At 45.0% G+C, this 16,514-nt stretch overlaps 1 protein-coding gene across 5 annotated transcripts in view; it reads right to left on the bottom strand.

Annotated features, from left to right (window-relative positions):
- Window positions 1-510: 510 nt before the first annotated feature.
- The window catches only part of TXNRD1 (thioredoxin reductase 1), a 150,512-nt gene continuing 134,508 nt past the window's right edge, over window positions 511-16,514 (bottom strand). For all 5 annotated transcript variants that reach the window (XM_060194323.1, XM_060194321.1, XM_060194322.1 and 2 more), the window contains one exon: window positions 511-2,524. In XM_060194323.1, the coding sequence (XP_060050306.1) occupies window positions 2,462-2,524 (63 nt within the window). In that variant the 3' untranslated portion in view covers window positions 511-2,461. The remainder of the gene's footprint in view (window positions 2,525-16,514) is intronic.

The raw sequence follows: 16,514 nt of genomic DNA, 5'->3' as shown, positions 1-16,514 counted from the left end.
TGCAAATGTATAAACCTCAGCAAGTCCTGGGCAGGTCTGGGAGTGCAGCCTCTTGGTGGCTGATTCAGCCCTTCTTCTATCAGTCACCTTAAATGCATTTGGAGAAGCAGCTCAGTTACTAGAGTGCAGGAGGTGCATGCCTGAGGCTCTGGTTCTACCCCTAGCACCATATGGGCTGGAGTGTTGCTCTGGTTTCTCTCTCCTATAAAACTATTTCATACTAAAAACCTAAGTCTTTTTTAAAAAAATATTTATTTGTTTATTCCCTTTTGTTGCCCTTGTTTTATTGTTGCCGTCGTTGCTGGATAGGACAGAGAGGAGGGGAAGCTAGAAAGGGGGAAAGAAAGATAGACACCTGCAGACCTGCTTCACTGCTTGTGAAGTGACTTCCTTGCGCTACTGCTTGACTTCCTAAAAACCTAAGTCTTAAAAGGTAACCTGAAATCTTCTCAGCATTCATGCAACAACAACCAATCCCAAGTCCGCCCTTCAAGAAAGAGACACACAGGGTAGATATTAATACTTTTAATGTTTCACATTGTTATCTCAGAAGATTTGTAACAAATCAAAACAAAAACATAAAGAATTTAAGTAGGGGTTTCTGAAAATCAGGGGATCACAGAATAGAAACAAGACAAGTCTATAAAATCGAATCCTTCTTTGTGGGGGCAGAATGCTCAATCCCACAAGGAGAGAGAAAGAATCACAACATGATTAGGCATGATCATCTCATACAGCCTAGTGTTTCTATTTTGAAGATTGGCAGACTTGGAGACTTTAAAAAACAAGTTCTTTTTCTACATAAATCAAGCTGAACACAATGTCCCTCTCTTCTTTCTTCCTCCCCTGGGTTTCTTCATATAACTGAGTGTGTGTGTGTGTGTGTGTGTGTGTGTGTGTGTGTGTGTGCGCGCGCGCGCGCGTGTGTGTGTTAAATCCCTGGAGTGACAGGGTGAGGTGCTCTGCTGGTAGCCTGCCAGGCAGCCCACATGAACTCCCTGAGGTGACCAAGGTATGTGTTTTCGGTCAGCCACACAGTCTTATAGCTGACAAGCAGAGGGGAGGGGCTTAAAAAAAAATAAAAGAGTTGCTGGTGGGAGCACATGTTTGTCCACAGCAGATGTTTGGCACCCAACTCACACAACGAGGAGATGGCCTATGTCAAATCCTCCTTAGAGCGCCAGCAGAGAAGCTCCCAACCGTGAATTCAGACCTCTTTGTAACTTAGGCAGGCTGGGAGGCCATAGGAGTATACAGGGGTCTGCCTGGCCCCCACCAGGTCATCACACTTTCAGCAGAAAAAGTCAAAACTATTTGGTCTCTCTCTTTTTTTTTAAATGAAAATCCTTCACATCCACCTGTGCTCAAAAATAATAACTTACGATATCAATGGCTTTCTTTAAAAAAAATAAGCAACTACCATTAAAGAGCTTAAACATAAGTGTGACAAGATCTATCTTCCTATGAATATAGTTCTTAGAAGGGGAAAGATACGTAACACATATGGGAAGAATAAAGGCGTGGTATTTTGTATTGGTAGCTGTATGCTAAATCTACCAAGAAATATTCCAACAAATGTTTTCTGTTGCAGAAGATTTCAATTCACTGAGACTAATAAAACTAGCTAAGGCAGACATTTATTGGGCTTCCCCACCAAAGGGGTACAACTGCCTCTGTTATGAGTATTGATGGGCTTCATACTGTGTTACCAATATGTAGTAGAACAAAACCTCCAACAGGCTGGCCAAGAAACTGAAATAGTTCCCTTACTAAGCAGAGAATTAGATGTAAGATCAACAGTGATACAGCACATGGGGGGGAGCGTGTGTGCAAATTTGGCCAGAGTTGGTCCTAAACTGACTTATTTGGGGGGATACAGCATCTCAGGTCAGTGAAATACAACAGTGCATTTGAGACCCCTAATGGCTCTCTTTTACGAGATCAGAGAGCCAAATCAAGCCTTTCATATAGCAAAGCGCCTTATTTGCATTGTTGAGCCATGACTTGTGTTTGGACCCAAAAAAAAAAAATAAATAAAACAAAAAAACGCAACAACAACAGCTAACATTTTTCATTTCTCATATCACCAACACATTGGAGGAAAAAGTGGTGGGGGGAAAGGCAATCAACGTTAGACAGTCTGACAAGAGAGGAAAGGCGGTGTTGAAACTGCTTCGACAGTGTTCCGTCACTGCCCACCCGCACGGGCTTGAGGCTGGTGACTTCATGGACGCATCCCTTTGATGCTCTGCTGACAGTCAGTTTCGAGTCCATCAAGGAAACCCCAGTGTGATGCTGCCTGCCTCCCACCCATCACTTCCTGACCCGCTCAGTCCCCAGGGGACTTGGGCAGTGTGAGCACAGGGCTCCGGCACCTTCCCCAAGGCCCCACTTTGGGTCTGGGCAGGGAGACGCCTGTGGTGGGGGGTCGTAGTGGCAGCATCTACACTGGGGCTTAACCTCAGCAGCCAGCCTGGAGGATGCTTCCCCCAGAGCGCTTGGTCACCGACAGGGTGGTGAAGACCTATGGGAGAACAAAGCAGACATTCAGGCACTTGAACAAGTGAGTCGCCCAGGGAGTGACTTGAGAGCATGCCGGGCAGGCTGAGAAGGACTTACTTGCCTACTCAAATCAGACAGAAGTTAACAGGGTCAAGGACACTCTATCTCTCCAGAGGATGAGAGTGGAGAGACATTTTCAAGGCAAGATGAAAGAGAAATACTTCTTTTAGGCTACAGCTAATCAAGAACTTGATTAGTGTGAGCGAGGCTGATGGAAACAAAATATAGTCACTGCAGTTAGTTGATGATTTTCGTCAACAACTATAGATACCTGGACAGAAACTAAGGGCACTACTGGAGTTCCCTATGTGTCCTTTCCTGATACCTCTTCTTCCCTCCCCAGTGTCTACCCTCCCTCTGCATTTCCTCAAGCTCTTTCTGTATAAATGACAATATGGTGTGTGTGTGCTCCTGTTATTTGCTTTCTTGGCTCATACTGTATTTCCGTAACTCTGAAATAGCTCTGATTCTTCCACTACTCACTGAAGTGTCTTCAAAATCACAGTACAGTAGATAGGCTGTAAACTAGAGGATTCACCTGCATTCAAATGACCACTTTAATAAAAAATTACACAACTAGTGGGGGCTGGGCTGCAGTGCAGCGGGTTAAGCACACGTGGCACAAGGACTGGCATAAGGATCCTGGTTCAAGCCCCCGACCCCCCATCTACAGGGGGATCGCTTCACAAGTGGTGAAGCAGGTCCGCAAATGTCTATCTTTCTCTCCCCCTCTCTATCTTCCCCTTATCTCTCGATTTCTCTCTGTCCTAGCCAACAACAACAACAATAACAATAATGATAAACAACAGGGGCAACAAGGGTGGGAGTAGATAGCATAATGGTTGTGCAAACAGATTCTCATACCTGAGGCTCTGTCAAGTCCCAGCTTCAATCCCCCGTACCACTATAAGCCAGAGCTGAGCAGTGCTCTGGTTAAAAAATAAATTAAAAAATAATAAAAATATAAATTAAAAAATAAAATAATAAAAAATAACAGTGGAAACAAAAGGGAATAGCCTCTAGGAGCAATGGATTCACAGTGCAGGCACCAAGCCCCTGCCATAACCCTGGAGCCCATCTCCCCCCATAAAAAAAAAAAAAAACCCAAAAAAACCACCACACACAACTAGGTTCCTTATGCTGGAAACCCAACCTACCACCCCCACACCATTTGCTATTATATACCCTGTGTCCTGGCAGTTACTCTCCTTGATGCCAGAAACAAGTGCAAAGACGCAAGTGCAAGTCCTTGATCCCCATCAGCAGATGCTTGTCTTTGTCCTTCTCTATCCCACCTTCCTTCTCAATTTCTGTCTCTATCCAGAAAACACTAAACACACACACACACACACACACACACACACACACACACACACTAGAGATTTTGACTACTGGAGAATGGAGGTTTTGGTACTAAACCAACCTTCCTGCTCAAACAATTACTGATAGGAATTACATACTAATGAAATTGCTATTGTATTTCGGTCCCTCAGTCTGTCTCTTTGTGTATGCAATTCCACCACTCCCAGTAGACTCTCTCCCCCTTTCAATATCAGGCAGAGGAGAGAGAGACAGAGACAGAGAAAGGGACAATGCCACAAAATCACTTCATAGTTTATCAAATTTCCCCCATGTGTGGTGCTCATGCGGCTCTGTAGTGTGCACTCTCCCAGGTCAACTATCCCCTGGCCCCCAAACAACTATTTTAGACCTTGGACAACAGGCAGTGTGGACTGTGATCCCACCCCCCCTCACAAGAGAAACCAACCAGGTGAATTTTCCACAGGCCTGGCTTCCTGCCAGAAGTCAGCTACCAAACCCTGGTCACTAGGAAGAGCCCAGAGAGCACAGACACACACAGCAGCGCACACAGGGGACGCTAAGGTGGCTAGGAATTGGGGGGTGGGGGTGGGAGGGCAGAACTCTTGAGAGGAGCCACCAGGGAAAGAGCTCTAGAAATTTAGACACATAGGCCCCATAGTCTCTGGCTGAATGCTGTGCAAGGCTGGGAGGGGCAGGATCTGCTGAGACCAGGGAAAACATCACCCAAAGAGCTGTGGGCTGAACACCAGCCTGCACCTGCTGGGGTTGGGAGATGTTCCAGTTTTCTCTGGAGTGAGAGGCCTGACAGCGCCCCTGGGTCTATCAGTGGAGACCAAAGAGAGCCGCCCTGGGGAGGTGGGCTCACACAAACAGGTCTAGACAAAATGCTGCTGTAAGTCACCCCAACAAAGCTCAAGAAAAAGCCTCCACAAGTCTAAAACGATCCACATTGACAGTCTACGAACAAAATAAACTCTAGTCATCAAAAGACACCATAAAGCCCAGGTGCTAGGTTCAGATTTAAAATGCTGAAAGGAGGAGGGGGGAGAAAAAAATTCTATCATCCAAGGGAGGGGAAAAAAACAGCCTTTCTTCCATGCTTCTGTGAAGAAAACCAAATAAAGACATTTTCAGACAAACAGAAGCTGAGGAACGACTCGGCCAAGAGCAGAATCACACCACACAACATGTCACATGTAAGGAAGGGGAGGGAGGGGACCTGCTCTGACAGGGGAGACAGTCACAGTTGCCCACCCTGGTCCTCCTGCCCCATCTGCCCTTACAAGCCCCAACACTTCATGTTCTTGTTTCCTTTAAAAAAAAAGGGGGGCAGCTTAAATCCTATTTACATTATTTATGTTCTAGTTTTTATCACAGCCAGGGCTCCACTGCTCCAGGTTGTTCAGATAAGAAGAGTCAGAGACAGAAGGACAGAGGGAGAAAGGGAAAAAACCACCACAGCACAGAAGCTTCCCCCACTGCAGTAGGGGCCAGGTTCAGACCCAGGTCAGGTGCAAGGTAAAGCAGGCCCTGCCCCAGGTGAACTAGCCTACTGGAAGCTGAGTCTATTTTAAAACCAAATCTCCTCTGTCGGCACTGTCTGGGGCTGGACCTTGAGACGGCTCGAATTTGCACTGCTAGTATTTAGGGTCTATTTTTATCTCTGACCTCCCTGGAATCTGGCTCCCGTTCACCCTGCCACTGAGGCTCTCCCGCAGCTCAGCCTCCACCCACCAGGCCCAGGGGCACCGTGCTGCTCTCGCCCACTCAGACCATCCCCTCCCCTCTGGTTCCCAGGAGAGCATGCTTCCCTGCTTCTGTCTTTTGTGGCTATTCTTCTGCCATGGCAACCTAGGTGGGCTGACACATGGATTCCCCCAGACCCTGGGGCGACCAGGGTCCACCACAACCCCCACTACAGCTCCCCCCCTCCTGATCTAGCTACTCGAGGGCATGTCGGTGTCCAAAGCCAAAAAGCATTGCCTGAGGTGCCCATGGCTCAATGATCTCCCCCTGAAGCCACACTCCCACGGGTGTTCTCATTCGGCCAGCTACTCCCTTCTGCACAGATGACTTTTCAGTCTCCTCAGTCACTGTCTCTCCAGACCCACACAACAGTGTACCTCACAGACAGGTGTGTCTATCTGTCTTCTAGGCTGGCACTTCCAACTTTGCATGCCTGATACATCCCTTACTTTGGTTCTTCTCGGTGAATAGCATCACTGCTAACTGCTTGCACAGGCCACACACACAGAACTAATTCTGATCTTTATACCGCTGCCGACAGGCCGTCAATTATAAATTTGCATTTGTTTTGTTCCTTGTCTGTCAGATCTGATCCTCTGTTAACACCGACACTCAGACACTAAGCTCAGATTTTATAGATCTGACAGCTACAGTAAGGTTTTTTTTGTTGTTGTTGCTAGTTTTCAACACATACAGATGCCCACTGTGGTGGCCTGGGCCATGCTTGGGGCCAATAACCTGTGAAGTGGGTTATTAACGTGAGAACAGAAGTAGGAGCACTGAGGTGTGCCTCTCCTTTCCCCAGAGTTCAGTCAGCCATGCCTGGAGAGGGGCGCCCTGGAGAAAAGAGGGCCTGAAGCTAAGCTGCAGCTTCCCCTGCGCATCACAGCACTACCAGGGAATACACCGTGATCTTTATGAGCAAAGGCAGAGACACAAACACAGCATTCACACTGTTCATCTGACACTGCTTGAGCACAACAACATAAAAGGACTGGGTTTAATCAGTCAACTGATTTCACTGAGTTAACTCGAAAAAATGACTGAGTATAATTAAGACTCTGATCTAGACCATGGGGGTGCAGGGGCGGGGGGTGGGAGTGGGGGGAAGGACACTGATTCTGTCCTGTCTTCTCAGGCTGACCTTCTCAGGCCTTAAGTGTCTGAGACTGATGGCTAAGGCTTATGTGAAAGAATCCCCAGTGGAAGTGTGCCCCAGAAAGTGCTGGTTTCCCTGTTGGCAGCCTGAGGGCCCCTAGAAAATCTTTATGGTTAGCTGCCCCTGTGAGCCCCAAGAAACAATTGTTTCTTCCTGATTTTTAATACAAAGAGGAAGAAGCACAAGAAATCAGGGCCACTTTGACGTCTACAGGTCTAAGCAACAGAACTCAACATCAAAAGCCTTCTTCTATGTAAAGAACTTTATCACTTTAGCTTTCTGGGTCTGCACTAGCTTTAAAGCTTTAAAGCAATGATAGTCTTTTTCTTTTTTTTCTCCTGCATAAAAATTAGCACCTCAATCAGGCCTGTGACCATGACCTTAAAGTGCTTAAAAATGTGAATCTAGGGAGTCGGGCGGTAGTGCGGCGGGTTAAGCGCAGCTGGCGCAAAGCTCAAGGACCTGTGTAAGGATCCCGGTTCGAGCTCCCGGCTCCCCAGCTGCAGGGGGAGTCACTTCACAAGTGGTGAAACAGGTCTGCAGGTGTCTATCTTTCTCTCCCCCTCTCTGTCTTCCCCTCCTCTCTCCATTTCTCTCTGTCCTGTCCAACAACAATGACAACAATAATAACTACAACAAAGGCAATAAAACAATAAAACAACAAGGGCAACAAAAGGGACTAAATAAATAAATAAAACTTAAAAAAATGTGAATCTAGTGGCACAGTGGTAAAACTTTGGACTCTCAAGCATGACGTCCCAGCAGCACATGTGCCAGAGTGATGTCTGGTTCTTTCTCTCTCCTCCTGTCTTTCTCATAAATAAATAAATAAAATCTTTTTTTTTAAAAAATGAGAATCGACTTCCGGAGGCGGAGCTACGAGCAGCAGATCACTTCTCTCCTCTCCTCTCCTCTCCTCTCCTCTCCTCTCCTCTCCTCTCCTCTCCTCTCCTCTCCTCTCCTCTCCTCTCCCGGATCAACTAGGAATACCAAAGGAGACCACCCGGACCGAAACAAGACAGGACTAGAATGACCACAGAAACCCAGTGAATCACCCGTGAGTACAAACACGCGTGGCTGGTGACAGAGAGGAGAGAGGGGCCTAAGGAGAGATTAAGTGACTGCTAACAGTTCGACAGTTTGTCAGTGGAGACACCAGCTCCAGTCTGCTCCACCAACAAGGGGACAGCTGAAGGGAGGAAAGGACTCCCCAAAGACTCACCAAGTGCAACTCTGAGTCTCCATTGCTACTACCCTCAGAATCTGGAGCAGCAACAGGGAGGGACACCAGGGTACAGAGATCTAACCGGGAAACTCAGGAGAAGACCTATACCTCAGTGGCATAGCTGAGGGGCTGTGAAAGTCTCTTTGCATAACCACTGGATTATCTCTGCCACACCCTGCTTTATCTCTTGGTCAGGAGTCAGTGATTAAGCTAAGAAGCCTATTGATAGTTTAAAAGCCCTCAGGCTCCCATAGCCTACAGGGGAAAAAAAAAGGCTTTTACACCACTAACTCCAACTCAGGGATTGAAAAAACTGTTAACTTATATAAAATGGTTAAAACAACAAGAAAAAATATTGGAGACTCGAACCAGGACAAGAGTCCAGCTAAAAGTCCTCCAGAGGGTGAAGCACAAAACAACGAGTTCAACATCCAAACATTAGCTAAGGAAATAATCACAGGAGTGAGTAAAAAATTTGAAAAAATTGTAATCAGAAATGCAGGAACAACAAATGAGACTATGGAAGAAAATTCTAATTATCTCATGGTTATTAGAGAGCTGAAAGCTGAAATCGCTGAGCTAAGAAGGCAACTAGCTGAACAAGCTAAAACAGTATCAGAGCAGGGCAACAAAATAGATGAACTCCAGAAAGCAGTAGAGGGCAGAGAGAATAGAATCAGTGAGGCTGAAGACAGAATTAGCAAGATTGAGGATGAATTAGAGACAACTAAAAAAGAAGTAAGAGATCTCAAAAAGAGATTAAGAGATGCTGAAAACAACAACAGAGTCCTATGGGATGACTTCAAAAGAAACAATATACGCATTATTGGCTTACCAGAGGAAGAAAGAGAAGGGGAGGAAGAAAGCATTCTCCAGGCCATAATAGCTGAAAATTTCTCTAGTCTAGACAACACCAAAGACATAAAGATTCAAGAAGCCCAGAGGGTCCCAAACAGAATTAACCCAGACCTAAAGACACCAAGACATGTCATACTTAGATTGGAAAGGAATAAGGATAAAGAAAGGATCCTCAAGGCTGCAAGAGAAAAACAAAGAGTCACCTACAAAGGAAAACCCATAAGATTAGCAGCAGACTTCTCCATACAAACACTACAGGCCAGAAGACAATGGCAAGATATCTATCGAGTGCTCAATGAGAAAGACTTTCAGCCAAGAATACTATATCCTGCTAGATTGTCATTCAGACTAGATGGAAGCATCAAAACCTTCTCAGACAAGCAACAGTTGAAGGAATCAACCATCACCAAGCCTACCCTGAAAGAAGTTCTGAAAGGTCTCCTATAAACAACCAGACCACCACAAATAGGACATATATCAAAACACTCTAAAACTCTACAAGAATGGCGTTAAAATATCTCCAATCTTTGATATCAATAAATGTCAATGGCCTGAATTCACCTATTAAAAGACACAGAGTAGGAAGATGGATCAGAAAACACAACCCAACAATATGCTGTCTACAGGAAACTCACTTAACTCAACAAGACAAACACAGACTTAAAGTGAAAGGATGGAAAACTATCATACAAGCCAATGGCCCACAAAAAAGGGCAGGAGCAGCTATTCTCATATCTGACATGATAGACTTTAAAATAGATAAGATTAAAAAAGATAGGAATGGACACTACTTAATGCTCAGAGGATCAGTCAATCAAGAGGACTTAACAATTATTAATATCTATGCACCCAATGAGAAGCCATCTAAATACATCAAACTTCTACTGAAAGAGCTACAGCAATATATTAACAGTAACACAATCATAGTAGGGGACTTCAACACTCCACTATCTCAGCTTGACAGATCATCCAGGAAGAAAATCAGTAAAGACATAAGGGAGCTAAATGAAGAGATAGATAAACTAGAACTATTGGACATTTTCAGAGTCATTCATCCCAAGAAACTGGAATACACATTTTACTCAAATCCACATGGATCATTCTCAAGAATAGACCATATGTTAGGCCACAAAGACAGCATCAGCCTATTCAAGAGCACTGAAATCATCCCAAGCATCTTCTCAGACCACAGTGGAATTAAACTAACACTTAACAATCAACAAAAGATTAGTAACAGTACCAAAATGTGGAAGCTCAACAGTACACTTCTTAACAACTTGTGGGTCAAAGAGGAAATCAAGGAAGAAATCAAAATGTTTCCAGAATTCAATGAAAATGAAGACACAAGCTATCAAAATATTTGGGACACAGCTAAAGCAGTCCTAAGAGGGAAGTTCATAGCTATACAAGCACACATTAGGAAACAAGAAAAGGCACAAATAAACAGCCTGATTGCACATCTTAAAGACCTAGAAGAAGAACAACAAAGGAATCCTAAAGCAACCAGAAGGACAGAAATTACTAAAGTTAGGGCAGAAATAAATAACATTGAGAATAGGAAAACCATACAAAAGATCAATGAAAGTAAATGTTGGTTCTTCGAAAAAAATGAGAATCTAGAAGAAACTATGAGCAAATTGCATTCAAAAAAAAAATTCTAAGAGGTACATCCTTGTTAGTAAAGATATATAAAATTCCTTGAAGGGTCAGGAAGATAGCTCAGTGTTAGAGCAGAGGACTTGCATGCCTGAGACCTGCCCCAGGCCTAATAGCTGGCACCACCTTGTGCCAGAGCTGAGCAGTGCTCTGACCTAACTCTCATCCTATCTCTCATAAAAATAAGTATTTAAAAGTCCTTGAGGTATATCATTTTTAAACTTTCTGGGGTGGGGGGAGAGAATCTACAATGAATTTTGCAACAGTTTCATTAGCACCCTTACATTCAGTGCTGATGACATTGTAAGCTAGAGAAATTCTTCTGAAAAAGCAATAAAATTCCTTTGTTGAAAAAAAAAACCCAAAACACGTGGCTGTGGATGAGAACAGAAAAACAATATGCTATAATGAAAATAGCTTTGCTAGGAAGATGATATCACAGACAATTCAAAATACCATCAAACATGCACCTTTCAATTTTTACAAGGGAAGAAAAAAGAGGCAGGGAATACATTCAGACAGAATTCCGGCTTGTGAATTTGCAAGTTGGAGGCTGTTTTCTTCTTTTCCCCATCTCCTTTCAAAAATTAATTTAGAGGGAGAATTTGTAGAGCCAAGAGGTAGCTTAGAGGGTAGGGCTTCTGCCACCCATGAACCAGGGTCCAAGTTTGAGCCCCAGCATAATACATCATGAAAGCACTAAGAATGAAGATGAGTGAGGTTCATGGAGGGCAGAGCAGTGTTATGCTTTTTCTCTCTTGAAAATATAAAGCCTGGAATGGGCGCAGTGGTTTAAGCGCAGGTAGTGCAAAGCACAAGGACTGGTGTAAGGATCCCAGTTCGAGCCCCCGGCTCCCCATCTGCAGGGGAGTCGCTTAACAGGCGGTGAAGCTGGTCTGCAGGTGTTTTGTCTTTCTCTCTCCCCTCTCCATTTCTCTCTGTCCTATCCAACAACAATGACATCAATAACAATAAAACAAGGTCAACAAAAGGGAATAAATAAAAAATTAAAAAAAAGAATTTGGGGGAAATTTTTTTTTGGGGGGGACAGGTGGTGGTGCACCTAATTACAGTGTGCAAGAACCCAGGTCCAAGTCCCTGGTCCCCCCACCTGCAGAGAGAGCTTTCTGAGTAGTGAAGCAGGGGTGCAGGTATCTGTCTCTCTACCTAACACCCCCCCAAATTTGTCTCTATCCAATAATGAACAAAAATGTTTTTTAAAAGTTTTTTTTCTAGCTAATGCTAATAAATACTGTCTAGTTTATTTGGAAAAACAAGTAAGACAACTTTTACAAATATTTTATTTCCACATAGCTGCTTTAGATGTGTGCACACATACATGTGCAACCACGAGGGTTTTCACTGCTGTGGGCTACTCTTTAATTCAGACAGAGAGAGAAACCGGAAGGAGAGACAGCAATGAAGCATCCTCCACTGCCACAGCACCTTGAATGTGGTGCTGGGGTTCGAACCTGTCAATGCAGGCACCCTACATGGTGGCCTATCTCCAGCCTAAGAATTCACGTAAAAGCACATTGCCTTCAACTGAGCATGGAGGACTTGGGAGAGAGCACAGCAGAAGGACATGGCAGTTACACGTCTAAATGTCCAAAGGCCCCAGGCACTACCATGTGCCAGAGCTGGACAATGTTCTAGCTCCTCTCTAACAAAAAATAATGCTTTAAAGGAAAGGAAGAAGGAAGAAAAAGAAGGGGAAAAAAAAAAAAGAACATATAGTCTTAGCCCTTCATGGCTTTCTACCCTCAAAACAAAGAACATTTAATAAAAAGATCAGTATAGTTATGGGCATTCACCTCATGGACCAGACCTCAACACCTCCTTGTCTCACAAAACTGTCTTCATTCTAGAGTATGATTGTGTTGGCTATTAAAACTTTTGCTTGGAGGTCAGACAGTAGCGCAACGGGTTAAGCGCACATGGCACAAAGTGCAAGAACCAGCATTAAGGATCCCGGTTTGAGCCCCTGGCTCCTCACCTGTAGGGGAGTCCCTTCACAGGCAGTAAAGCAGGTCTGCAGGTGTCTATCTTTCTCTCCCTCTGTCTTCCTCTCTTTTTTCCATTTCTCTCTGTCCTATCTAACAATGACAGCAGTGACAGTAATAACAATGATAAAACAACAGGGGCAACAAAATGGGAAAAATGGCCTCCAGGAGCAGTGGATTTGTAAGCCCTAGCAATGAGCCTGAAGGCAAAAAAAAAAAATAAATAAAATAGCTTTTGCTATGTGCCACTGAAATTTACTTGAAGATGTCCCACAGGGGTCTTCCCTCCCTCCCTCTTTCTCTCTCTCTCTCTTTTATTATCTTTGTTTAGATAGCCAGAAACAGAGGAAGGGGAAGAAGATGAGAGAGAGAGACAGAGACAGAGACACCTGCAGTACTGCTTCACCATTCACTGCAGGTGGGGGCTGGGGGCTTGAGTCTGGATCCCTGCACCAGGTATCGTGTGTGTCCCGTCCCCACCTGACCCCACAGAGGTCTTTTCTACTGCTCCTTCTTATTGAGCTATTATTTTTTTCCCTACAAGAGCAAACCTGATTAGTTGAATTACTCTAAATGATGTATAATCAGTTTTCTATTCAATTATTGCTGCTCAGATGTCCAGAATAAATTATCACCATCCATCTTCACACTGAATAATGTTAAAGTATTCCTGATGCTCTAGGGCTAAAGATTTCCTCCCAGATGACAACATGGGGTGCTGGGTAAAGCAGGAGTGCTCTGCTCTCCTCTGAGAGCAAATCCAGATGAAAAGCCCTTTGGAAATAAATGACTGTGCTCCAAACAGACTCAGCTGAAGAATTTTTAAACTTTTTTTTTTTTCGGTCCCCAGTTTTAGGAGCTGGGCACCAGCACCATAATTCCACCACTTCTGTTGGCCTTTTTCTCCCCCCTTTCTTTCTTTTCATTAGGTAAGACAGAGAAATTGAAAGGGGAGGGAGAGGTAGGGAGAAAAAGACAGACACCTGCCGACCTGCTTCACTACTTGTGAATCATCCCCGATGTAGGTGGAGAGCAGGGGCTCGAACCTGAATCCTTACACATATCCTTGTGTGTAGTACTATGTGTGCTTAAATTAACCGGGGGCAAAAACCACCTGATCCCCTCAACTTATCTAATAACTTTTCAGAGTCAATGGTTACTCAGCTGCCCAGATTAATTTTATCAAAATGGTCTGAAGACTCATTCAATGACTCTGTACATCACCCACGACTGGCCTGGGAGCTGTAGAGTTAGTCAGGAACATGTTAAACCTATGCTGAGGCCTCGCTTTTAAATGATTATTCTTGCTAATTCATCAAATAAACAGACACTGTCACATTCAATAAAGATGTGTTAGGGAAATGAAACTTTAAAAAGCATGTAAAATCCAAAGTCCATTTTTTTACTACTAGGTCAAAAGCTATCAAAGAGCTCTTAAAAGTTTCTAATGGGCTAGGGAGATAGCTCAGGACATCAGAATCCTAGACACAAAGGCCTAAAGGACCAGGTTCAATCCCCACCACATGCCAGAGCTGAGCAGTGTGCTCTGGTTCTCTCTCTCTCATAATCAACCTATAAGCAAACAAGTCAATAAATCATTTTTTAAATCACCAGAGAAGTTTTTTCAAACTATATACATGTCCCCCTTCTCTTCCCTTCCCCCTTCCTGGAAAAATACTATAATGCTCTTCTGTCAAGCCATAACTTCTACAATGAAATACCCTGAGAAAAACCAGACGAGAGATGGTTATTGAATACCATCAGACACTGCTCATCAGCCCAGTGAGCCAGACAGGCCCAGTTACTGGTAAGCTGAGTGCAATAATCAGGTTCACCGAGAACCCGAAGCCTAAGCTCCCAAAACCAGGGCTGTATGTCTCCACTACTAGGCCATGTCACCACCAGAGAATCCATTCCATTTTCTAATTGCACAACAAATATTGCTGGAAGGGCTCTGAAGGTGGGGCATCATCTGCGTGTCTGGGTCTTGGGAGTTAAGATGCTGGGTCTAAATTCTTCTGGGCAACCTCTCTGCCCTCAGTTTCCTCATCTGTTAAATGGAGACACAACTGCCACCTCCCCACTGGGATTCTTATATGGCCAGAAAGTTAGTCCTAGGAAAGTGGGAGTCTGACACACAGAAGGCCCTCACAAACACCAACCACATCAGTGCTACTCTCTTATTGAACCTGCCCTTTCTACCAAAAGTTCTTACTTGAACCCACAAACACGATTCATTCTCGGTTCTCCCTTTTTTCCACTGCTAATCTGTTGGCAAGCACTTACCACTCTACTTTCTACTTCTCAGTGTTTCTCGATGGCCAGCACCATTGCCCCAAGCCCATTCTGTAGGCATGTTCAGAGTCATTTTTCCTAATAATGGAACTGATCCTGTTAAGCTCTGGCTTTAACAAATCTCAGTTGACTCCTAATGCTCCTTGCATGACCTTCCACCTACTTCTCAAGTCTAATTTATGTTTCACACCCAGCTCTTTAAGCTGAAACAGTCCTGAGGATCTTGAGTTTGCTGGGACTAGGTGGTGGAGCACCCCGTAGAGCACATGCACTGCCAAAGGCCAGGGTTTAAGCCCCTGGTGTCTACCTACAGGGAAGCTTTACAAGTGGCCAAGCAATGTTTCAGGTCTCTCACTCCCTCCCCACCCCTCTCTATCAGAGAAAGAAAAGGGGAGGGGGCTCCCAAGGTGAACAGAGGAGTCACTGTGCAGGCACTCAGCCCCACTGATAATTCTGGTGGTAGTGGGGGATTGGAGGGCGGAAAGAAATTCCCAGAAGGAGCCATGCTCTCAACCACAAAGGCCTTTTATTCAATGTTCCTTTCTTCTCTTCTCAGGCAAGAACTCCCTCCTTACCTACCCTGTAGAATAGCCCACCCTAAATACTTTGCATTTACTCTAATGCTTGGGCCCATTGCACTGAACTGTGACTGGTATCCATTGTCTTTCCACTCTTGAAGACACACACAGACACAGGCGTGCGCGCGTGCACGCACGCACGCGCACACACACACACAAACACACACACGCGCACGCTCGAGAGTGACTTCCTGGTATATTTAATACTAGGGAAGCAGGAGTAAAACCTGGGACCTCTGGAGTACAAAACATGTGCTCTTCCTACCAAGCCACCTCTCAGCCTCTGCCCCATTCTTGTGTCTTCAATCCTAGCCGCGATTCCAAGCACAGCACAATCCACAGAGCTGCTTAACAACTGTGTTCAGGGACATGCATCAAAAATCTATTTTTATCTCATGAACCAGCTGCTTGATTGGAAAACCATTTTTCAAAAGTCCCACCAGAGCAGTGAACATTCCATTTCTAGGCTTCAAAGTCATCAGAGAACCAGCAGATGGAGAAGCACAGTGGCAAAGGCTTAAAAGGGCCCCCATCCATGACAGCTGTAGCAAGGAGACCAAGCCTCTGGCTGACCTCCCTGCAGGCAGGGGCAGCAGAAAGACACCCTGCCTCCTCACTGCATCTCTCTGCCCAGCTGGCGGCCACCCTGCCAGATGCTGCTGCACTCGCCACAGCTGGATCCCACAGCTCAGCCAAGCAGGGCAGCAGGGGTCAGGCACATGCCTGTCTTTTAGCCAGCCAGCTGGGAGATGAGCTCAGGGAGCCCACCAGATATTTGTGTGCGTGTGCTGAGAAGTTATCTTTTCATCCATACTGGAGATGACTGTTGCAGCTTTGAAGTGTTGGGAAGGGAGGGTGAAGGTTTCAAGTTGTGGCTGACACCTGAGTGCATGCCCAGCGTGTGTGAAGACATGAGTTCCACCCCCAGTGTCATACTGGACGAAAAAAAAAAATTCCCACAAGATTTTAAATGAATGGAATAGGAGTCGGGCAGTAGCGCAGCAGGTTAAGTGCATGTGGCACAAAGCACAAGGACCAACATAAGGATCCCGGTTCGAGACCCTGGCTCCCCACCTGCAGGGGAGTTGCTTCACAGGTGGTGAAGCAGG

Source organism: Erinaceus europaeus, chromosome 7, assembly GCF_950295315.1.
Source record: "Erinaceus europaeus chromosome 7, mEriEur2.1, whole genome shotgun sequence".
Lineage (NCBI taxonomy): Eukaryota > Metazoa > Chordata > Mammalia > Eulipotyphla > Erinaceidae > Erinaceus > Erinaceus europaeus.
Note: the sequence above shows the minus strand (reverse complement) of the source record. Positions and strands in the feature narration are given on the sequence as shown.